The 25,934-nt window shown below is 37.6% G+C and overlaps 1 protein-coding gene across 5 annotated transcripts in view; it reads left to right on the top strand.

Annotated features, from left to right (window-relative positions):
* The window catches only part of PPA2 (inorganic pyrophosphatase 2), a 141,510-nt gene extending 116,111 nt beyond the window's left edge, over nt 1-25,399 (top strand). The window contains exons 8-11 of one of the 5 annotated variants that reach the window (XM_010590484.3): nt 5,549-5,634; nt 12,396-12,465; nt 23,985-24,021; nt 25,204-25,399. In XM_010590484.3, coding sequence (XP_010588786.2) covers nt 5,549-5,634; nt 12,396-12,465; nt 23,985-24,021; nt 25,204-25,232 — 222 coding nt within the window. In that variant the 3' untranslated portion in view covers nt 25,233-25,399. Of the gene's footprint in view, nt 1-79; nt 201-5,548; nt 5,635-12,395; nt 12,466-23,984; nt 24,022-25,203 lie in introns of those variants that run through there. The other 4 variants (XM_003410473.4, XM_064285486.1, XR_010322039.1 and 1 more) reach the window with 4 other exon arrangements.
* Nucleotides 25,400-25,934: the final 535 nt, after the last annotated feature.

The following is a 25,934-nucleotide window of genomic DNA, read 5'->3' on the forward strand; positions in this document are numbered from 1 at the left end:
CAGGACTCCGTGGAATTGGTTCTGAATAATCACTGTAATTTGAATAATTTGGTTAAAAATCTTTCCTCGTGTTTTCCAGATAACTTGGGCTTTTTGTCGTATATCTTAAAAAAGAATACCCGAGACCACTTTGTTAACAATTTAGTCGTTCTCCCGTAACTCAGGCAACAGTACACCTGAGAGAACTTTTGTTTTGAGAGGTAAATTTCCCGTTAATATTATTATATCTTAATTCTTAAGATTCTTTATTTTCTTCATTATCGTAATGTGTTTAGTTGTCACTGAAGGAGTGAGGAACTAGTTTTGATTAATTAACGAGGACTCTTCATAAGGAATATAAGCAGCATTCTGGGGAAAATCTTAACAATTTTTCAGGTTTGGATTAATAATGTAAGTTTTCCTCAGAAAACATTGGAAAATTTTAGACTATGCAATTAGACTTTTTAATTTTGATACTGATGTTACATTCTTACTTATAAGCCAGGTACTAGGCTAAGCATTTTACCTACGGCATTTTATTTATCCTTTCAACAACTCCATGATTCATGTTAGAGGTTGGTAAACTTTTTTCTGTAAAGGGCTACATAGTAAATATTTTAGGCTCTGAGGGCCGTTTGTCTCTGCTAAAGCCATCATAGACCATAGATACATGATGGTTTCAGTTAAACTATATAAGAACATAAAGTGGTCTGGACTTGGCACACAGGCCCTAGTTTGTCAATCCCTGATTTAGATCATCCCCGATATATTCCATTTTCTAAAATATTTAATTGTGTCTTAGGTGACGTTTACAAGCCAATTAGGTTCCCATTTAACATTTTTTATATAAGTTGCTGTGTCACATTGGTTACAGTTTTCACAGTGTGTCGGCATTCTTATTATTTCCATTCAGTTCTTCTGTTTCCATTGATCTAGCTTATCTTCTCTTCCTTGCCTTCCCATCTTTGCTTTTGGGTAAATGTTGACTGTCTGGTCTCATGTAACTGATTGTTTAAGGTAGCACAGTACTCACTGGTGTTACTGTTTATTTTATAAGGCAATCTAATATTTAGCTGAAAGGTGACCTCCAGAAATAGCTTCAGTTCCAAATTCAAAGGTGTCTTAGGGTGATAGTCTTGGGGGTTCCTCTAGCCTCTATCAGGCCAGCAGGTCTAGCCTTTTTTAGGAATTTGAATTTCGTTCTGTATTTTTCTCTCATTCTATGTGGGACCTTCTGTTGTGTCCCTGGTCAGAACAGTCAGTAGTAGTAATCAGGTACCATCTAATTCTTCTGGTCTCAGGTTAGAAGAGGCTGTGGTTCATGTGGCTAGTAGTCCTATGGGCTCTGTAGTTTCTTCTTTGAGTCTTTGGTTTCCTTCATTCGCTTTTGCTCCAGATGCGTAGAGACCAATAGTTGTATCTTAGATGGCTGCTTGCAAGCTTTTAAGACCCCAGTCGCCACTCACCAAATTAGGATATAGAACATTATCTCTATGAACTGTGTTATGCCAACTGACCCATGAGACTATATTGTCCCACAAGAATGTGGCCCTAAGCCTTTTAAGCCAGTAAACCAATCTCACAAGTTGTTCATGTATATCTAGAAAGTCTCTGTAACTGTGGCCCCTGCATGCTTTTATATATATATATATATATATTTATACACACGTGTATACATACACGTATGTGTATACATGTATATCCATATATATGGATATATATGCGGCCCACACATTTTTATACAGATGCCTACTGACAAACCTATACATGCACATGCATTTGATCACACATGCCTTCCTAAACACATATATGTATATATAGCTAGCTATGTAATCACACACATATTTTTTTGGATTGTTGTTACTGTGGTTGTCGAATTGTATATGTTGTAGCATTTACTGAAATTGTCCCTTTTTCTTGTGTACTTCTTAGTGTCTTTATTTACCTTGGTCAGCTGTGCAGATTTTGCCCATATTTAGTATTGCCTTTCTTATTACCAAAAATGACATATGCCTACTATCTAGAAAGCGATTCCCCCTCCTTTCCCCTCCCATCCATGGTAACTATCAAAGAACTTTGGTTTCTATGTGTATATCTATTCTTGAGTTTTTATAATAGTACTTCATTATTTTGGTGGTAGATTTATTAATTTTCTTTGTGGTTACTCTGAAATTTACCTTTATCTTCCTAAGTTTAAAACAGTTTGTTGTATCTTGATAACACCTTGCTTCTTCTCCATGTGGAAGTTCTATAACTATACCATTTATTCCCAGTTTTTGTTTTGAAGTTACAGTTTAACATCTCTGGTTCCCTGTTACCAGTTTTGCAGTTTATTTTACTTTTGTGAAGTCTTTATCTGGGTTGGTATCTGGATAATACTGTTGTATGTCTTAATCACAGGTTATTGTCTGATGTTGTTGGTTCTGTGCCCAAAGGACTCTCTTTAATATTTCTTGTAAGGCTGGTCTGGTTTTTATAAATTCCCTTAATTTCTGCTTGTCTGGAAATGTCCTTAGTTTTGCCATCATTTTTGAAAGGCAGGTTTGTTGGATGTATGATTCTTGACTGGCAGCTCTTTTCTTTCAGGATTTTTATATGTCATCCCATTGCCTTCTTGCCTGTATGATTTCTGATGAGAAATCAGTGCTCAGTCTTATTGGTGCCCCTTTGTAAGTGATACTTTGTTTTTCATGAGCTACTCCAAGAATTCTCTTTGTCTTTGGTTTTGGAAAGTTTGATTGAAATATGTCTTGGTGAATGTCTTTTGAGCTGTATCCTGTGTGTGGTTCGTTGAGCTTCTTGGATGGAAAGTTCTCATCTTTCATGGTCTCTGAGAATTTTTCTGCCAATATATCATCAAAAATTCTCTCTGTACTTTTTTTTGTCTCCTCCTCTTCTGTAATTCCTGTTATGTATAAATTATCCCTCTTGATGGTGTCCCACATAACTCTTAGGCTTTCTTCATTTTTCTTAACATTCTTTTTTCTTATTGTTCCTCAAACAAATTAGTACCAAGGGATTTGTCCTCTGTTTTGCTGATTCTTTCTTCCATTGATTCAATTCTACTTCTGCGTCCTTCCTTTAATTTATATACTTCTGATATTGTTAACTTTCTGAATTTTTAGCCATTGTTTTTATGTGGTTTCTAATTGTCTATTTAGTTTGTCATTTTGTTCCTGTATGAATTGTTCCAGAGGTTTGTCTGTGTTTTTCTTTATTTCTTTAAGAAACCTAAATATAAGTCTTTTGAATTCTTTGTCAGGTTGTTCCATTACCATTTCTTGCTCAAGAAGGTTTTCAGCCCCTTTGTTTTGCTCATTTATTTGAGCCAACTTATCCTATTTGTTCATATGATTTGTTATTCTTTGCTGTTTCCAAGGCATTAAGGTATTAATCTATTTATTTAAAATATGTTTCTTTATTGGTATATTTGTTTGTTTTGTCCTGATTTTTTGTTTGTTTTGTTTTGATATGTTACGAGCTTTGTTCCTCCTGTTTCTCCTTAGAATGTCTTTTTTCCTTTGTATTATTTTATGCATTATTGTTTTGTGGTTCTGGTCTATGTGTGACTTTGGTGGTATCTGTTGACTGGGCATGATTTCCTCTCGCTAGTGGGTATGGTGGGTGTCACCCACATGAGTCCTCTGTGGTTAGGGTCATATGTCTCCTTTACTGGGATGAGTGGAGATAAGAGAACAGATTCTTTCCCTGATATTGGGTGACAAGTGTTGGGGGGTCAGGGTCCCTTCACATCCCTTATGGGGCGATGGAGCCCTTCCAGATTGGTGTTAGCAGTTAATGTGTGCTCTGAAGGTCAGGGGAGGACATGTCTGTAGCTGCTATGGGGGAGTGCTACCCAAATGGACGGGGTAAGCCCTCTGTGTGTCATGAATTGACGTCTCAGTAGGTGGTGGGGGATCAGGGGATTTCAGTGCATGTGCAGTCGGCCTCCAGAAGCTGTTTGGGTCTGGGATGTATGACATTGGCAGGGATATAGCTTGTACCTGTTAGGATATGATGGGCATTGCAGATGAGGTGATGTGTGCCTGTCCGGCTGATCCCTGGGCGTGGGTGCAGGGACTGTTCTTACCGGTCACCAGGTTATGGGCAATGTAGGTATGCACCACCAGTTGCTGGGTGATCAGGGTGGGGGTGCACAAGTCACTGGGTGGGTAGCATGGGAGCTTTTGCTGCCAGTCACCAAGTGGGCAGCACGGGAATGCTTGTTGTCAATCTCTGGGTGGAGTGGGGAGGTGGGGGGAGACTCACGCCACTAGACCAGTGGCCCATGAGTGCATGCCACCTGTCACCAGTCTGGTGGCACAAGAGTGTGCCACCAATTGCTGGGCAGGCAGGACGGGTGGGTGAGTGGGAGTGACTGAGTATGTGTCACCTATCACTGTGGGAGTGAAGCAATGCGGAGAGTGCTTGCCACTTTTTGTCAGTCTGGTGGCGCTGGAGTATGTGCCGCCTCAGTGGGCAGGGTAGTGAGGGGGGCAGGCAAGGCAGGTACATACCATCAGTCACCAGTCTGGTGGCACAGGAGTATGTGATGCAGATCGCCTGGTGGGGGAGGGTGGCAGCGGGGGGAGGGGGGTTGCTGCTTGTTGCCCAGTTGGCAGGGTTGCACATCATTGGTCACCTCGAGGGCTAGGGAGGTAAGGAAGGAGTCTGCTCCTCTGCTGGCATGGGCACCAAGGCACTCCCTGTAGAGTGCAGTCAGTAATTAAGATCTGGACCCGACCAAATGCATGGCGGGGAGGGCCTGTCTGGATTCCAATTGGGTAGGGGATCTCCAGATGCCATTTTGTGGATCCTCTACTCTGTGGGCACCACCTACCAAATGATCAAGGACCGCTGCTGGTGAATAGTTCTGTCCCTGGTTCCTGATTCCCTCCCGCTCTGTCGTTGCCTAGATCCTTGGTTGCTCTTGCCTGCCTTCCTGCACTTTCCCTCCAAAGATCTGGTTCATGTTCTCTCACCTTGCTTCATTCCGGGTTTGTCTGCACAGTATCTCTGTCTCCTATTGGGGATTCTGTGCAGTTGCTTTCCTGTGCTTTTCACCCAGGAAGGCTGCTTGCTTTGTCTCAAGATGGCCATGCTGCACTGGGCTGGCTGGCAAGGTGCCTGTGATCTCCTTGTTTGCTGTTGTTATTCAGTTTCTTCTTCCATTCAATACTCGATCTAATTGTTCATCCTTCTGTTTGCTACTCAGGATTCTAAGATTGTCATCTGTATCTGTTTCACTTAGTTTCTTGTGTCTTTGGTGTAAGGGAATGTCATGGTATGTCTGATTAAGCCACCATCTTCAAGATTATCCCCATTTTATTCCATTTTATAGATGAATAAGCTGAGGTTTAGTGAAATTAAGTAACTTGCCCCAAATCACATAACTTGCAAGTGAGGAAGCCAGAATTTATACTCAGGTTGGCCTGACATCAGAGCTCTTGCTCTTCATAGTTAGGCTGTCATAGCTATAGCAGTTCTATGTTAGCAATAGAATTAACAGATTGAATAAAATAATAATGTGATTGCTGTATTTTTTTGTTTTGTTTTGTTTTGTAACTAGGCTTTTGCTCTTGAAGTTATTAAATGTGCTCATGAATTTTGGAAAGCACTACTTATGAAGAAGTGTGATAGAGGGACTATAAATTGGTAAGAATTTGTCTTTTCTATGTATTTTATTATTAATTGGTAATAAACAGCCATATAATATCACTGAGATCTGATTTTTTTAAGGGGAATTTTTTTTTTTTTTTCCATTTAAAAAGTACCTATGAAATTCCTTTTCAGAGGGTATTACTGAATGCTAGGCATTATGATGCTAGGAATTGAGAATAGAGAGTGAAAAACTAGAAATGGTCCTGTTTCTCAAGGGACTGACAAGTAAACAGACGTTTAATTACAATACATTATGATAAGTGCAAAGATGGAGTAAAAAACATTAGTGATTTCCAACATGCAAATATTTGGCTATTTTATCTAACGACCACATCATTTCTTGGTAAGAACAGTAAAACCTTCTTATCCAGCATGGTTGTTAGCTGATTGATTGAGGTGAATCAAGCAATAGTAACATAAATAACACAAACATTTTATTTTAATTTAAAACATTTAAATATACATTTATTCGCCAGTCTTTGGATACAAGTCTAAGACCTTTTCTATGAGTGTGGTTTCACCAATGTAGTTTCACATTATCTTTCTTAATAAAAACTATACACACCATGCATCATCTAGGATTTCCAGTTTCAATTTCACTACTGAACCAGGAGTTCAAAGGTCCTGTAATATGACTTAAAACCCTTGCAGATCGTTCTTATAATCTTTTACAGTTTTCTTAGCTACACATAACATGACACAAAGTGTTTATAGTGATTCACCTTTATTGAGGCCTTTTAGAGCATTCTGCTTAGCGGTCATAGAGCAATTCTCGTTCCATACTCCTCTCATTGGTGTACATAATTACTACTTAAAATATGAAATTATAGTCACAACTGATATAAACAGGTTTGGGAACAAAAACAACTCATTCTTGGTAAGCCTAATTGTTGGGGGCAAAAGCACATAGTCATTCTGGAGACTGAGAATATTACCCACCTTCGTTGCCCATTCCCAGAATCAGGAGAAATTCCGTATACTCTTTGAGCAAATACTGATCCAAGGTCTACTGCCAGGTCACGTGCAGTAGATACTAAGTATACTGCTGCGAACAGTTATTAGACTCCCTGTATTCACAGCAGAGGAGCCCTGGTGGTGTAGTGGTTAAGAGCTACGGCAGCTAAACAAAAGTTTGGCAGTTTGAATCCACCAACCGCTCCTTGGAAACCTTGTGGGGTTTGCCCTCTCAAAGATTGAAGTCTGAGATTTAAGAGAGACATTAAAGACATAATTAGGATAAAGTAATAATATGGAGAAAAGAATTAATCTTAAGAAATCTTTTTATCCAATCCATGGAGAAGGTTCATCTTGTCTACAACATGAATTTATCATGCAAGCTAAAGAAACACTGCCAAATCATTGGTCTTTGCTCCCCTTTTCCTACCTCTTATGAAGATCACCCTCTTTTTGTTAGCATGCTCTTAAAATTTAGGTAATTTTTTAAATTTAAATAAGACAATTTATTAGCAACAAGGCTGGATAGTTAACATATCCTCTAGTCCTGGCTGCCCTTGTAACTGAAAGACTGAGCTATTATTTATGGTCTAGAAATCAGATATTAGTGCAGTGACTCCCTCCAAAAAGAAGGGTTCTCTATCTGAGGGAATATTTGCTAGCTGTTTGCTTTCTTAGTTCCTTTCAGTCATACCTTCTGAAAAGCATATGCTGGTCTCGATGGCACTTGAGTCCCAGGTTGTTTCAGTTACACAGCTAGAGACCATCTCTTTGGTTAGTTTATCTGCTGCCTGATACCCTTACTTCTTGCTGATTCTTATTCTCTTTACTCTGAGGGTAAATTTATTTCTAAACTCTGTAGTTCTTTTGCTGTAGCCTGCTAGGTAATGGTAAGGATTATGTTAACAATAAGAGTTGGCATTTTTTGACCTCTATACTGTGTTCCATTTGAAACCACCAGTGTCTCCTCAGGAGAAAGATGTGGCAATCTGCTTCTGTAAAGATTTATGCCTGGGAAACCCTATAAGGTCACTATGCGTTGGAATCAACTTGATGGCAGTGGATTTGGTTTTGATTATACTAATTTTTTTTTTCTTATGTTCCAGACACTGTTCTAAGTGTTCTGTATGTATTATCAACTAATACTCACAAAATCCCTATGTCTTAGCTCTAGTGCTGCTGTAACAGAAGTACCACAAGTGGATGGCTTTAACAAAGAGAAATTTATTTCCTCACAGTAAAGTAGGCTAAAAGTCCAAATTCAGAGCATCAGCTTCAGGGGAAGGCTTTCTCCGTCTATTGGCTCTGAAGGATGGTCCTTCTCTTCAGACTTCCCCTGGAATAGGAGCTTCTCCACGCAGGAACCCCGGGTCCAAATGACGCGCTCTTCTCTTGGCACTGCTTTCTTGGTGGTATGAGGTCTCCCTCCTCTCTGCTGGCATCTGTCTTTTATCTCCCAAAAGAAGGTGGCTCAAGACTCAATCCAATCCCGTAGATTGAGTCCTGCCTCCTCAGCACAGTTGCCACCTGTCCCCCCCCCCCCCCCCGTTAACATCACAGAGGCAGGATTTATGACACAAAGGAAAATCACATTAGATGACAAAATGTTAGACAATCGCACAGTACCTGGAAATCATGGCTCAGCCAAATTGATACACACATTTTTGGGGAGACACAATTCAATCCCTGTAAGTTATGTATCATGGTTATCTCCATTTTACATTAGGAGTATCAGGCACAGAGAAATTAAGTAACCTGTCATAATGGATGATGGAGCTAAGATTTAAACCCAGGTTCCAGAACCTGTTCCCTTATCAGGTGTATTCTACAGCTTTTTCTACATTAAAAATAATAATAATATTTGTTTTAAGTTAAGAAATTTTAGGATATAAATTTAAGAATACCCATCTAGCTATTATTTTTAAATCTAGTTTGGGTTTATTGTGTACAAGCAGTTTCAGTATTGCTGATCCTTCACTGTAATGCCATTTGTGCTTGTTTTGGTCAGCAAGGTTATATATAGGTCTATGTAACATTTATAAATTTAGAACAAAATATTTTAGTATCTTATAAAAAGAAAAGTAACATTCTTTTTATCAACTATTTTTAATCTCATTTATGATAGGTATATCAGCTTAGTCATCCCTCCATTAAGTGATTCTGCTTTTTCTCTTGTAGGCTATCATCAGAGTTTGAGAGCTAATAAACCTTAGAGATCATGAACTACATGGTTCAAAATTATATTCCCAGCATCTAAAAAAATACCTGGCACATAGTATAAGAATAATTTCGTAATCAATAAATAAGCCTAACTAGATAGTAGACAGTTGTTAACTTTGGTAAAAGGACGGACAGCACTCAGTTTAGGGGAGGTCAGCACAATCTGATCAAGGCAAAGCCATAGAAGCTTCCTAGACACGTCCAAACACCTTGAGGGACTGAGTTACTGGGGCCGAGTGTTGGGGACCATTGTCTTGGACCTCTAGGTCAGGTGGCATAAAACAATTGTCATGGATTGAATTATGTACCCCCAAAATACGTGTCAGCTTGGTTAGGCCATGATTCCCAGTATCGTGTGGTTGTCCTCCATTTTGTGATTGTAATGTTATGTTGAGGTTAGGGTGGGATTGTAACACCACCCTTACGCAGGTCACCTCCCTGATCCAAAGTAAGGGGAGTTTCCTTGGGGTATGGCCTGTACCACGTTTTATCTCTCAAAAGAGATAAAAGGAAAGGGAAGCAAGCAGAGAGTTGGGGAGCTCATACCACCAAGAAAGCAGCACCAGGAGCAGAGCTCATCCTTTGGACACGGGGTCCCTGCACCTGAGAAGCTCCTCAACCAAGGGAGGATTGAAGTCAAGGACCTTCCTCCAGAGCCGACTGAGAGAGAAAGCCTTCCTCTGGAGCTGACACCCTGAATTTGGACTTACAACCTTCTAGGCTGTGAGAAAATAAATTTCTCTTTGTTAAAGCCATCTTCTTGAAATACTTCTGTTATGGCAGCACTACATAACTAAGACAACAGTTCATAAAGAAAATGTTCTGCATCCTATTTTGATGAGTATCATCTGGGGTTTTAAAAGCTTCTAGCAGCCATCTAAAATACATCTATTGGTCCCGTCACGTTCAGAGCAAAAGAGAATGAAGAAAACCAAAGACGCAAGGAAAATATCAGTCCAGAGGACTAATGAATCACATGAACCACACACAGCCTCCACCAGCATGAGCCAAGGAGAAGTAGATGGTACCCAGCTATCAACACTGACCACTCTGACAGGGATCACAATAGAGGGTTCTGGACAGAGTGGGAAAAAAATGTAGAACAAAATTCAAATTCACCAAAAAAAAAAAAAGACCAGACTTACTGGTCTGACGGAGACTGGAGGGACCCCCGAAACCATGACTCCTGGACACGTTGCTAACTCAGAACTGAAGCCATTCCCAAAGTCCACCTTTCAGCCAAGGATTAGACAAACCTATAAAACAAACAGTAACACATGTGAGGCACGCACTGCTTAGTTCAGTGAAGGATAGGAGACCTGATGGGCAACACCTGCACAAGAGCAAAGACAAGGCAGGAAAGGACAGGAAACCTGGACAAATGGACATGGGGAACCCAGGGTTTAAAGGGAAAGGGGGAGAGTACTGATACATTGCGGGAATTGCAACCAAAGTCACAAAACAATTTGTGTTAAATTTTCGAATGAGAAACTAATTTGCACTGTAAAAGTTGACCTAAAACCCAGTAAAATAAATAAAAATGATTTTTAAATAATCAATTGTACATGAGATCCAATTCAGAGAAAATTAAAATGCCTTTAATTATACTTTCAAACATTGAAGGTACAAATCAGTTCGTTAAATCCCAGGGAAAGGGTGTATTTGGTTTTTTGTGTTTCATAATCATGCTAATAATTTGTCCAAGGTGAAAAATAACAAAACCATTTGGGTTTTCTAGGTTTCCACTAGTTACTTGTCAAGATATTTTATTGGAGATGTTAAAAAAAAAAAAAAACCTTTTCAGTGTTTTTAAAATTTACAGTGCTCATTTCAATATTCTCACTTTTCTAATATCCGTGTTGATGTTTTTGCTTTGTAGGCACAGAGGATTACATTTGAAATAAGGTTATCAGATTAGCAGCTAAAAATGCAGGACACCCAGCTAAATTTGAATTTCAGGACAATTTTTTAAATATAAACATGTCTCATGCAATATTTAGGACTAAAAAAATAATTTATTGTTTATCTGAAATTCGAATTTGACTAGATATTCTGTATTGTATCTGGCAATGCTACTTATAGAAGGCCTCCCTACTCTCTCATCATCATTTCCCCAGAATTTCCAAGGAATGTTTTACTTTGGTTTAGGTTTTAGTGTTAAAGTCACTGTATATACCATATTTAGGATATATTTCATGCTTTTCTCAGAGAACTAGCATTTGAGACTTGCCTAGTTCTTTTTAAATATATTTTTTGACTTTTATTAAGGAAACGTCTAACTTATAATGCTCTGTATTTTTTTCAATTTTTAGGTTTCTTAAACATGGGTTGTGAAAGACACTATCAAAAGTTATAAAGATGATAATGCCAACTTTCATCAGATTTTATTGATGCTGAAAAATGAAAGTAAACCCCGTATTTTGAGTCTGCATCCAAACCAAAAAAAACCAAATCCAGTGCCATTGAGTCAATTCTGACTCATAGTGACCCTATAGGACAGAGTAGAACTGCCCCATAGAGTTTCCAAGGAGCGCCTGGCGGATTCGAACAGCCGACCCTTTGGTTAGCAGCCACAGCACTTAACCACTGTGCCACCAGGGTTTCCATAGAAACGAAATAATTGCTTACCATAATTACTGTATACACAATGTTTAATTACAAATATAGTTAAAATGACAAATAACTAGAGATATTTGTATCATAGATATCACAACATTTTTTACAAATCCATTATGAAAATAAATTTGGTAATGTATATTAGATTCACTTGGGGGAATATGTGTGCGTGCTTGTGCATGTGTGTTTCGCCTGTATTTATCTTCTTTAGGGATCTGCTAATCACTTTTCTAAAAAATCATTTGACTTGAACTTTCTTAGCCACTATCTCTTTTATCTTAATCTGCTGGTTTCTTTGATGAAATGGAAAAAAAAAATCAGTCTTACATGTTTGGGAGGAATGATGCCTTTGCTTTCGTCCAGGAGGCAGGAACTATGTAATGGGTGGCACGCTGTGGAGATAAAAGGAAGGCATTTGATTTTATTGAGCTTTTACTAATCGGAAGGAACTGCTATTCTTGCGCTTGCTGAATTTCCCTGCTTTTAAGAAAACACAAAATTTTCATTTTCAAATTATCTTTTCACCACTTTTAGTTCTAATCTCCCACAGCTGTCTGAGAAAGAGATCCTGCAGTATTTTTCAGTGGCCAACTCCAGTGTTCATCACTTCACTTTGCCAGAAAATTCGTCCTTATAGCCGTCATTCTGTGTGTTAAATTCGATTCCTTTTTTCTTCAATAAAGATGAAGTTGTAATTGTAATACTGCATTTTTATATATACCTGGTAATTCTTAGGAGTTGTATAATATTAAAATTTTTTGTTTTCACTTCTGGAGAATGCAGTCTGTGGAGCACTGTATATTTGCAGCCTTGTCAGAAAGAATGTCCTTGTTTATATTCTTTCAGTTCCTTGTTTACTGGCTGGAATTATGCAGTCAATGCAGAGTATTTGAAGTTGGTTTTCTTTTTTGGTACTTGCTCCTATTTTATCCTGTTTAATAATAACATTCTCTTTTCCTCTCCAGCACAAACGTGCAGGTGTGTGATAGCCCTTTCCGTTGCACTGAAGAGGAAGCAAGATCATTGGTTGAGTTGGTAAGGAGTAAATGGCCAAGGCATCCTTTAACCTTAAAAATATCATGGAGAAGTCTAGCAGAGGTTCTGAAAATCTAGCAGTGAAATGTAGCAAGTCTTTTTGGGAAGCATGAAGTTAAAAATGTAATGTTGAAGTCTATTTTTTTTAATCTAAGGAATTTGAATCAAAAACCTTACACTGTTTAGTTGAATCTTTTTTATTTTATTTTATTTTGGAAAACACAATAACAGTTTAATTTTTTTATGAGGCTATTTTTCTTAACATCACTAAATCATTTTTGTTTATATGCATTAGCTCTCCTCAGTACTGTTGTGTTCCCATGAATTATCTGCCATCTAGATCTGAAGTCAGACAGACTGTTGGTACAAATGCATTTTGGCTCAAGAAAAATGAAATGCATAAGGCTTTTTCTTTTTTTTCCTATTTACAAATTTTTTTGTCTCATTTAGTTTGGCCATCATTTTGTTAAATTGTAAATCACAAGCTCTGCTTGGATTTTTACATGTCTTAGGAAAATTTAAATGGGGGGGGTACTATTTAAATCACCCTTTGTGATAATGCTGGTCAGTTCAGACCCCAGCTGCCAGCCATTAATCTCTCATCCCCCTTCACTTACTCCTCCTACAGTCTGCATTTTTCATGTGTTTGAAATATATCATCATTTAAAAAATTTGTATGCCAAACACTTAGGCTCATCAAAAGACTTCACCAAAAGATAAAAAGAGAACATACAGACTGGTTAAAAAAAAAAAATGTGGCTATGACATATCCATCAAGGATCTAATCTCTAAAATCTATAAAATACTTCAACATGTCAACAAGGAAAAGACAAATAATCCAGTTAAAAACTGAACAAAGGATATGAAAAGACACTTCACCAAAGAAGATATCCAGGTGGCTAACAGACATATGAGGAAATGCTTGCAATCACTAGCCATTAGAGAAATTCAAATTAAAGCTACAGTGAGATACCATCTCACCCTGACATTATTGATACAAATTAAAAAAACAGAAAATAATAAATATTGGAAAGGTTGCAGACAGATCGGAACTCTTATGCACTGCTGATGGGAGTGCAAAATGGTACCATTATGGAAAATGATATGGCGCCTCTTTAAAAAGCTAGAAGTATAAATACCATATGATCCAACAATCCCAATCCTAGGAATGTTCTAGAGAAATAGGAGCCATTGTAGAAATAGACATATGCACACCCATGTTAACTGCAGCACTATCCACAATAGCAAAAAGATGGAAACAACCTAACTGCCCATCAGCAGATGAATGGCTAAACAAATCATGGGACATGTACACAATGGAATATTATGCAATAAAAAAGAACAATGATGAATCTGGGAAACATCTTGCAACATGGATGAATCTGGAGGATATTATGCTGAGTGAAATAAAAAACCAAAAACACCAAACCCATTGCCGTTGAGTCAATTCTGACCCATAGAAGCCCTATGGGGCAGAGCAGAATTGCCCCATAAGGTTTCCAAGGAGTGGCTGGTGGATTTGAACTGCCGTCCTTTTGGTTAGCAGCCGTATCACTTAAGTCAGTCACAAAAGAACAAACACTGTATGAAATCACGATTATAAAAACTCAAGAAAAGATTTACACACAGGAAAAAAAAAATTGATGGTTAAAAAGGTGGGAAGGGAGGGGGAGAACAGATCATTAAATAGATACTGGACAAGTGTCAACTCTGGTGATGGGAAAGACAACACACAATACAGGGGAAGTCAACACAACTTGGCCAAGGCAAAGTTATGGAAGTTTCCTAGACATGCAGATTACCTTGAGGGACAGAGTTTCTGTGGCTGAGGACTGGGAACCATGATCTTGGGGGACATTCTAGGTCAATTGGCATAACATTGTTCATAAAAGAAAATGTTTTACATCCTACTTTGGTGAGTATTATCTGGGGTCTTAAAAGCTTACGTGGGCCGTCTAAGATACATCTATTGGTCCCATCCCATCCAGAGCAAAGGAGAATGAAGAAAACCAAAGACACAAGGAATATATTAGCCCACAGGACTAAAGGACCACATGAACCATAACCTCCACCAGCCTGAGCCCAGAAGAAATAGATGGTGCCCAGCTACCACCACCCACAGCTCTGACAGGGATCACAATATAGAGTCCTCGACTAGACCGAAATAAGAATGTACAAAAAAATTCAGATTCACACAAAAAGACCAGACTTACTAGCCTGACAGAGACTGGACAAACCCCCAAGACTACAGCCCCTGGATACCCTGTTCATTCAGAAGTGAAACCACTCCCAAAACCCACTTTTCAGAAAAGGATTGGACAGGACTGTAAAACGAACAATAACACATGTGAGGAATGTACTTCTTAGTTAAATCAAGTATATGAGACCAAATGGGCAAGTCAAGCCCAAAAGCAAGGCAGGAAGGCGCAAGAAAACTGGACGAGTGGACATGGGAAACCTGGAGTGGAGAGGGCAAGAGTGCTATCACATAACAGGAACTGCAGCTGATGTCACAAAACAATATGTGTATAAATTTTTTCGATTGAGAAGCTAACTTAAGCTGTAAACTTTTACCTAAAGCACAATAAAACTAAAAAAAAAAAATTTGTACGCCCGAAGATAGATTTAAGAATCTCTTTTCTTAAATAATGATATTTAAGAATACCATTTACCCATTGAAAGAAACTGGAAAATATGACCCATATTGAGGATAAAAATCCAAACCAACTAGAACTGACACAGATGTTAAGGTTAGTAAAAAAAAAAGGGGGGGGGGGAACAATTATTATAACTATATTCTGTATGTTCAAAAAGTTATGTACAAACATGGAAGGCATTTAAAAAGACTGAAATCAAACTTCTAACATTAAAACTACAAGGTACGAGATGGAACATACGCTGTATGGGATTAATAACATTGGAGAAAAACAAGATGATGAACTTGAATACATAGCAATAGAAGCTGCAAAATGAAATACAGAGAGAATTAAAAAAAAAAAAAAATGAAGATAGCATCAAGGAGTTGTGGGCTTCAGACAGCCCTAGTGTACATGTAATTGAAGTCCCTGAAGCAGAAGAGTGGAGGGAAAGGGTGAGAAAAAAATAATTAAAGAAATAAGAGTCAAATTTAATGAAAACTATAAACTCATAGCTCCTGAAGTCCAAGTTAACCACAAGCACAGAAAACATGAAGAGAACAACACTGAAGTGCATCATAATCAAATCGCTCAAAACCAGTGATTAACAGTACATTATTCAAAGCAAACAGAGAAAAAAGACACTTAAAATACAGAGAAACAAAGATGGCAACAGATCTCTTGTCAAAAACAATGCAGGCAAGAAAGCAGTAGAGCAATATCTTGAAAGAAAAAAAAAAATGTTAACCTAAAATGCTAGACTATACTCAGAAAAAAATATTTTTCAAAAGTGAAGGCAAAAGAATTCATACCGGCATGTTCACACTGCAAGAATCCCAATTCTCTACAAACTTCTAATTGAAATTGAGGGAGTACTTGCCATCTCATTTTACAAGGCCAGCATTACCTTGATACCAAAACCTACAAAGACATTGCAAGAAAAGAAAACGCAGACCAATACCCTTCACAGACATTGATGCAAAAATTCTAAACAAAATTTTAGCAATTTGAATAAAAAAATAAAAAAAAACATTGCCGTTGAGTTAATTTCAACTCATAGTGACCCTATAGGACAGGGTAGAACTGCCCCATAGAGTTTCAGAGGAGCATCTGGTAGATTCAAACTACCAACCTTTTGGTTAGCAGATGTAGCTCTTAACCACTATGCCACCAGGGTTTCCATAATAGCAATATGTAAAAAAGGGTAATACATCAGGACCAAGTAGTGCTTAGCCAGGAATGCAGAGTTTGGTATAACACTAAAAAATCAATCAGTGTAACTCACCATTGTTAATAAAATAAATGAATAATCCAACATCCATGAAAATCTTTGGATCACTACGTAAGATTGTCCTATTCACTTGCTTTGGACATGTCACCCGTAGGGATAAATCAGTAGAGGAGGTCATTATGTCTGGTGAAGTGCACAGCCAGCAAGATCATGGCTAGGCATAGACCCCCGGTAAGATGGCTTGGCCCAGTAGCTGCAGCAATGGCCTCGAACATGCTAACAGTTGTGAGAATGACGCACGAGCAGGCAATGATGAAAGTCATAAGGTCTCTAATGAGTTGGAGTCTATGCGATGGCAGCTAACAACAAAATTCCTTTCTAAAGACTAAGCATAGAAGGTATGGAAGGTGTTTTTTTCAACCTGGTAATTGTCATCCATAAAAAATCAGCAGTTAACATCATTACTTACTGATGAAAGCCTGAATATTTTCCCCTGTGGATCAGGAACAATACAAGGAGATTCACTCCCGCTACTTTTGTTCAACACTGTACTGAAGGATCTAGCCAGTGCAATAAGACAATAAAAAGAAAAGACATTCAGATTATAAAGCAAGAATTATAATTGCTTTTATTTGCACGTGACATGAATGCCTATGTAGAAAATCCAATAAAATCTACCTGAAAGCTGCTAGAACTAATAAGTAAATTTAGCAGATTTCTAGGATATATAAAAATATATATACAGCAGGCAATTATATTTTTATATATTAGCAACAAACAGTTGAAAACTGAAATTTAAAATAAATTACTTATAATGACATCAGAAATATGAAGCACTTTGGGATAAATCTGACAAAAGATATCAAACACTTGTGCCTCAAAACTATAAAACTTTGCCAAGAGAACTAAATAAATATAGAGACATACCATGCTCAGAGGCACAAAACTCAACTTTTGTTTTGATAGCCCTTCTCCATAAATTGAACTATTGATTCAATGCAGTATCAGTCACATTGCATTAGACATTTTGGTAGAAGTTAATAAACTGATTCTAAAATTTATATGGAGATGCTATAGAAACTGGAATAGATTAAACAACTTTGGTAAAGAACAAAGTTGGAGTGGTAACTCTTCCTGATTTTAAGACTTTTTATAAAACTACTGTAATTAAGAATGTGGCATCAGGATTGGTGGAAGACTCACTAACAACCTGCAATACGCAGATGGCACAACCTTGCTTGCTGAAAGTGAGGAGGACTTGAATTACTTACTGATGAAGATCAAAGAGTACAGCTTTCAGTATGGATTACACCTCAATATAAAGAAAGCAAAAATACAACTGGACCAATAAGCAACACCATGATAAATGGAGAAAATAATTGAAGTTGTCAAGAATTTCATTTTACTTGGATCCACAGTTAACACCCATGGAAGCAACAGTCAAGAAACCAGACAATGTATTGCATTGGAAATATCTGCTACAAAAGACCTCTTTAAAGTGTTAAAAAGCAAAGATGTCACTTTAAGGACTGAGATGCGCCTGACCCAAGCTATGGTATTTTCAGTAGCCTCACATGCATGCAAAAGCTGGATGTTGAATAAGGAGGAACAAAGAATTGATGCCTTTGATTTATGGTGTAGGAGAAGAATATTGGATATAAGATGGACTGACGGAAAAACGAACAAGTCTGTCTTGGAAAAAATACAGCCAGAGTGCTTCTTGGAAGCAAGGATGGCGAAACTTGGTCTTATGTACTTTGCACATGTTATCAGGAAGGACCAGTCCCTGGAGAAGGATATCATGCTTGGTAGAGGGTCAGCAAAAAAGGGGAAGACCCTCAATGAGATGGATTGACACAATGCCTGCAACCATGGACTCAAACACAGCAATGATTGTGAGGATGGCACAGGACGGGGCAGTATTTCATTCTTTGTACATAGGGTCACTATGAGTCGGAACCTAAAATCTAAAATTATAAACCTTTTTGACCTTAGGTTAGACAAAGATTTTTTTTTTTTTTAGCTATAACACCAAAAGCATGATCTACCAAAAAATAAAGACAAATTAGACTTCATCAAAATTAAAAATTTGTGTTCTGCAAAACACACTCTTAAAAGAATGAAAAGACAACCTACATATTGTAAGAAAATACTTAGAAATCATATATCTGATAAAAAGGACTTGTATCCAGCATGTAAGGTCCCTGGGTGGCGCAAACGATTTATGCTCAGCTACTGACCTGAAGGTTGGCAGTTCATACCCACTCAGTGGCCCTGCAGAAGAAAGGCCTGGTGATCTCCTTTTGTAAAGATTACACCCAAGAAAACACTATGGTCCATTTCTACTCTGTAACACATGGGGTCGCCGTGAGTCAGAATCAACTCAGTGGCAACAGGTTTGGTTTTGTTTGTATCCAGCATATATAAGAACTCTCAAAACTCAATGGTAAGAAAACAAAACACCCAGTTTAAAAAAGTGGGCAAAATATTTTAACAGCCTCTTCACCGAAGATGTACTGATGGCAAAAAAGAACATGAGATGATGTTGAACTTCATTAGTTGTTAGGTAAATGCAGTTTAAAACCATAACGGCATGCCAGTCCAAAGCCGCTGCCGTTGAGTGGATTCTAACTCAGAGCAACTCTACACGGCTATTAAGACGTCTGAAGCTTCAAGGCTTGACGATATCCATTGTGGCAGTGATGTGGAAGAACTGGAACTCTCATACACTGCTGTTTGGAATGCAAAATGGTACAACCACTTTGGAAAGAGCTTGACAGTTTCTTGAAAAGTTCAACATATGATTCATCTCTTAGATATTTACCCAAGAGAAATAAAAATATATGCCCATACAAAAACTAGTACAAAAATGTTTGTAGCAGCTTAATTTGTAATAGACAAAGAACTGGAAACAATCCAAATGTTCATCAACAGATGAACAGATAAACAACTTGTGGCATATCCATTCAAGGGTATACTACTCAGCAATAAAAATAAATGAACTATTGATACAGTACTACAGCATGGGTGAATCTCAAAATAATTATATTGAGTGATAAAAGCCAGTCTTATTACACATATGTCATATCATAAATTTATACAAGATTTTAGGAAATGCAAACTAATATATAGTGACACAAAATAGATTAGTGGTTGCAGGATTTAGGAGAGAACCAGGGAGGAAAAGGGAAGAAAGAATTGTAAATGGGCAGGAAAAAACTTTTGGGGATGGTGGTGGATATGCTTATAATCTTGACTGTGATGATAGTTTCATAAGTGTATATATGTTAAAGCTTATTAAGTTGTATAACTTAAACATGTGCAGTTTGTTGTCAACTAGCCATCTTTGGCTTGTAACTCCTATCTCTGCCTCTATCATGGCACATAGTCATCTTCCCTCTGTGTCTCCGTGTCTCTTCTCTTTGATAAGGACACTTTATATTGAATTAGGACCTACCCTACTTCAGTATGACCTCAGGTTAACTGTTAACATCTTCAGAGGCCCTGTTTCCAAACAAGGTCACACATGTTCACAGTCACCAGGGATTAGGACTTCAACACTTTTTTTTGAGGGGTGGGGGAGTGGGGAGAGGGACACAGTTCAATCCGTAACAGTTAGATAATTGGAAGAGTTAACCTTACTAAATTAACGCATTCTAGACATATAAGAATTAGTCCTAAGTTCAGAGCCTTAAGCAGGACGGAAGAAAGGAAGAAGGGCAAACAAAGAGAAGGAAAGACAGAGGGAGAATATTTCCGTAATGTAATAACTTATTCCAATACTTAACCACTCTTTCCAGCTATGAAAATTTTTCCTCACAATTCTCCCACATGCTTCTGTTTATGCAATTTCCTTGTGTTCTGCTCACTGAGGAAACTGAAAACCTCTAGGCTCCATGCAGAGTTAGGGGAGTTTCAATTAGGTAGTTTGTAAGGTTCTCTAATATTTGGTGACTACGATCATTTTACTGAAAATATAATGGAAATCTGTGAGGTTCCATACACAAACTCAAGGCATGTAGGACAGAGAAAGAATCACTTTCTTGCTTAAGGAATTACCAGGCCTGCCTCCGGCCCTCCATACACAGCCTAGCAGCCCCAGAGGTTTAAAATTCATAGAATCTGGGATTCAGGCCAAGGAGAGTAACTACGCTACACTCATGCTCAGCTGCAGGGGCCCAGCCCCATGAATCTCTGAACCTCTAGATGTAGTAGTAATGGGAGAAGCTCCAAAAAACTAAAGACCTCCTGGGATGTGCATTTTCACCATACTTCTGAAATAGGGAGGCTAGAATGCCTCCCAGACAAGTCTCAGCAGCCTCAGTCTGTCTTTGTTTTTGCCATCAAAATCTTTCCTTATTTTCTGACAATGAAAATGTAATGATCGTGACCTCTCTGTGTGAGAGTTGGGATCAGAGCACTTTTAAGTGGCAGTCTGTGCATTTCTTTGTTCTTCCATTTTTTAATAAGTAAGTATTATATTTGTCATCATGTTTAAGAATCAGGAAATCATTGATAGTAGGTGAAATGTTACATAGGTGATATGTGTGTGATGAACCCATTGCTATTTGTTGTTTTCAAATTTAAATGTTGGTCTGTCTTTTGTCATGCCTTAATACGGAAAAATATCCTCAAAATTGCTCCCAAGCTTTAATAGCCATTATCTCTGAGTGTTGGACTTTCCCATGATATTTATTTTTTTTTTTATACAAGGCTTTGTATGTTCTGAATATGTTCTACCAATCAAGAAATACATTTTAAGAATGAAGAAATAGAAACATTTTGAAAATTGTAAAAAAAAAATAATAAAATTATAAATGTTTTAGATAAAGTAGCTTGCCTATGTCTTTTCTGTAATTCTTTTTGTTAATTAGAAGCTGCTCAAATATTCTATTTTTATACACCATCCATTTTCTTCCTCTGAAATGTTTGGCAGCTCAAGCAAAAAGCAGCTGCTAATTTTAAACAGGAAGGCTAAACAGCTAACTTTACAGGAAACTTTGTCATCGGTGTCCTACACAATTTAAAGAGATGATAATAATTTCAAAAAATAAGCTACTCTAGTCAGTTTAGAAAAATGGAGCCATCAAACTCCAAAGACTTAATCCTGATGAATATAATTTTTATGTCAAATTTTACTGTCACATCCAGATTTAAGTCTTAACAGGAACTAAATTGAGTTTTTCTTCTTTTTTGAAGTACTTGGAAAATCTCAATGATCTGTTATATAATATTGCACAATATTGTTACATAATCATATCATCCTTTTCTATGACATAAAGAAAATAGAACAATGCACATTTTATCACTCTTAAAATAGAAGGGGGAGAACAGCAAGGAGTACATAGCAAAGTGTGTATAAGTTTTTGTATGAGAGACTGACTTGATTTGTAAACTTTCAGTTAAAGCACAATAAATTTCTAAAAAAGAGAAAATTACTTTAAATCATTTATTATTTATCCATCACCGTCGAGTTGATTCTGACTCATAGCAACCCTATTGGACAAAGTAGAGCTGCCCCATAGGGTTTCCAAGGATGTAATTTTGACAGAAGCAGACTGCCACATCTTTCTCCATGGAGCAGTTGATGGGTTCGAACAACGGACCTTTTGGTTAGCAGCCGAACATTTAACCGCTGTGCCCCCAGGGCTCCTTATTTATAATTTGGGGGATATGCTAAATCCACCAGCCACTCCTTGGAAACCCTATGGGGCAGTTCTACTCTGTCCTATAGAGTTGGTATGAGTCGGAGTTGACTCAACGGCTGTGAGTTCGGTTGTTTTTATTATTTTAATATCACTAAAATTTACATTTTTCTTCTTGCTAAGTCATTCCTATGCAGTATCACCTTTAGACCTAAGCAAGGAGGGCCTCTGCTTTGGGTTCTGCTTTTTTAGAAGGTCCTGGATTTGCCCACGTTAAGTCACACCCCTCCACAGAAGTCAGGAAGACTGAGGGCCCAAAGTTATGGACTGATCAGGAGCCCATGCTCCCTTTTCGACCATAGTCTGGCTGCCCAAGACCCTGAAATTCTTTGCTCAGACAGCTTCAAGCCTGTTTCCAGGTCCTGCATGGGGATCTCCCCAGGTGCACCCTCTTGAGTGTGTGGACTATGTGCTCACAGTTACTTCTGTCAAGGCCTTTGGTGGTCTTTTGGAGGTACAGGGTAGATAGACGTTGGATGCATGGGCTGCGCTTCCCCCCCGCCCCTCATGTGCAGATGAGGCCCTGACGATGCAGAATGTAGCCTAAGGTAGGAAGATAAGTAGGGACAGGACAATGGCCACCTGCCTCTTTTCCTCACTCTGCCACATTCTGACATATGTCTCAAGGTGTCCAGAATTCTACATGAGAACTAGTTCACTGCAAAGATCATAGGACGGAACATATTTTATGTTCTGTTGATCACTTTGTTTAATACCAAAAACTAGTTACCGATGAGTGATGCAAACAATGGAGACTCCATGTGTTTCAGAAGTAGAACTGTGCTCCATTGGGCTTTCAATGGATGTGATCGTTTAGAAGTAGATGGCCAGGTCTTTCTTCCAAGGTACCTCTGGGTAGGTTTGAAATGCCCACCTTTTGGTTAGTAGCCAGGTGTTTAACCATTTGTACCACCCAGGGACTCCTATCATTTTGTTAGCTTGATTTATAACACTATTTAGTTGTATGGTATATGTTCCTCTATTTTTACCTTTGCCCCAAACCTTACAGATGTTAGAAGTGGGTCTTTCCTCTTTTAAGGGTAAGCAAGTTCAGAGACTTAAAAGTTGATTATTAAGTTTGAAATTGGAAAAGTCTGCTATGAAAGCAGGGGTAGTGGTTATCATGAGAGGGGAAGAGTCGTGACAGGAGGAGTCTGGTGTGTTCCAGTTTTTTACTTGGGTGATTAACCATATGGATGTTCACTCTTAATTATTCTTTAAATGTATAGACTTTTGCACTTTATGGATAATGGATCTTCCAATAAAATGTTAAAAGAAAAAAAAAAACTTCAGAAAGTACTGTCATTCTTAATTAAGGAAAAAAATTTAAATTTCAGAAAAACCTTCCTTTTAAACTTATCTACCATAGATTATATTACATCCATTCTAAGGTCTTGACTTAGACATCGAAATAAACAGAAATTAATTTAAAGGTTCCAGAAGACAGCTAAATAAGTTATATAACGCGTGTGTGTGTTGGCGCACATACGTGTGTGTGTGATTTTTCTTCTCAGAGATCTCAGGCAAGGAAGCATTTGAAAGAAAGCCTCTCTCTCTTCTCTTCACATTCTCAGCAATAAGGCCTAAAGTATTTCCCATGGGTTAATGAGAAAAACATTTTCAAACATGCTTTCAATTTTTTTTTAATTAAAATTTCATTTAAGATGTTTTTAATTTATTAATAACTAAAAGGTCTTCAGTATTTCCCATGGATTAATGAGAGAAGGTATTTTAATGCATATTTTTTACATTTGACTAAATCTGACTTCTTAACTGAAAGAATGAGCAATGATAATCAATAGGCAAAAAGGGATAATTGCTTTTTCAAGTTGGAGAGCCATTGTGTATAAACTTTGTTCTATAATTTCATGAAAAAAAAAAACTTCTGGATACAGTTTCCACATATTCATTATAAGAAGAGATCCTTTCTCTGTTCTTATCTTTCAGGTTCCAACTTCATTGAATAAAGAAAATGATGAAGAAGGTATGGTATATTTTGATACTTAAAGAGCAAAGTGTATTAATTTGCTCATAACAGTAAAAAAAGGAACCAAAAATAAATAGACTAAATTAATTTCAGGAAATAAGTGGGAGGACATTTATTACTTTTAGTCTAGGAAAATGGTTTGATTATGCAGTGACTTTTTTTGATGAAGTACCAAGAGGTTCCAACTGGTTCTGATAAATCTGAAAAGAGTCCAATTATCTGAATCTGGGAAATTTTATTATCACCCATGATTTTAATGAGCCATTCATTTTAACTGAGGATTTAAAAAAAAAAATCTTTAGCAGGCTTAAAAATGCTTTCCATATTTTTTGTTATCATTATTTGAAGCTGTTTTGAGAAATAAGTAAAAATGTTCTGTGGTAAAAATTTCAAAATACAAGCATATTCTCGTATCACTTTTCTTTCAAAATATTGCAAGTCTTTTGGCCTTTTGTTTTAATGTAAAATATTAGAAGAATATTCAGTGTGCAAATTTGTAGGAAAAATGAAAAATATTTATTTGCTGAGTCAAGTTGTAAAATGTTTAGAAAAGGAGCAAATCCACAGACATGATTTTATGGAACAGCAAGCTGTATTCCTTACATGGTACTCTAACAGATTGTTTCTCTGAAGTACTATTCTATTTGGGGTATTTGACAGGCAGTCAAATTTTATACTACAGCTTTTCTAGACCTGTCATGCTATAGCTAGGGTACTAACTTCAGTATTGCTCAGTACGGACTTAAAAAAAAAAAAAAAATTGCCATCAAGTCAATTCCAACTCATAGTGACCCTATAGGGCAGAGTACAACTGCCCCATAGGGTTTCCAAGGAACTCCTGGTGGATTTGAACTGTCGACCTTTTGGTTAGCAGCTGAGCTCTTAACCACTACACCACCAGGGCTCCAGTAGGGACTACAATGACCTGGAAAGATGTATGGAATCAAGGTGGAAGATTCTGAAATTTTTAATGTAGTTTTATGTAAGGCTTGAGCCAAATGAGAAAACTTAGGGAAATAGCTTTAAATAGAGCAATGTCAAATATTAAGTTCGTGACTGTTTTTATCTGCCTAAATGCTTCCTGAAGGTCTAAATGAAATTTGTCTTATCCCTCCCTTCCTTGGTCCTTCTTCCTCTTCTCCCCTTCCCTAATACCTTCCTCTTCCATTTTAAACACAGAGCAAGTGTGGCACTTCCTTGACAAGTGATTGAGACATTTCAAATCCTGCAATCAAGACTCCAATCGTCCTGTTCCCCTAAGTGTTAGAGACAGGCAGGTATATAAGCATTTGCTGACTTCCTGTTGAAACTTCTTTTTTTCCCCCACATTTCTTGAAATATGTAGTATGTAAATAAACATTGAAATTTTTTAATTAGTCTCCTTTGGATATTTATTGGTATGGAAAGAAGATTTGGTTTAATTTCATAGTAGAAATTTAGAAGTACTGAGTTTCGACCAGTTCTCATTTCTATACCTAAAGGAACCCAATGATTTTTTATTACCTTCTATCTTGATAGCTTAATGTAAAAATTATTAGTAAGTTAATATGGTTTTTGTAGATACTATTGTTCTTACTTTCATTCCAGATTATCTGTATGCTGGTGGAGGCTTCATTTAGCCAGCCTCTGTCTCTCCTATTAGTGCCTGTGCAGATGTGTTTATATTTATTAAAGCTCTTTCCTGTAATTTATGATATTGCAGGCCCTAAACTCGCTTTGATTCTCATCTGGTTCTCTTAATTTCAGTTCTCATCTCTTGAACTCCCAAATATACATAAGAAACCCAGGTCTCTGTCCTAGGTTCTGCCTATTGGACATCTCTTTAAATGCCTTTGACCTCTCTTTCTAAAACTGAACTCATTATTTTGCCTTACATAGCTGCTCCTCTTTCCTTGTGCCTTTTTATGAAG

Source organism: Loxodonta africana, chromosome 5 (genome assembly GCF_030014295.1).
Source record: "Loxodonta africana isolate mLoxAfr1 chromosome 5, mLoxAfr1.hap2, whole genome shotgun sequence".
NCBI classification, from domain to species: domain Eukaryota; kingdom Metazoa; phylum Chordata; class Mammalia; order Proboscidea; family Elephantidae; genus Loxodonta; species Loxodonta africana.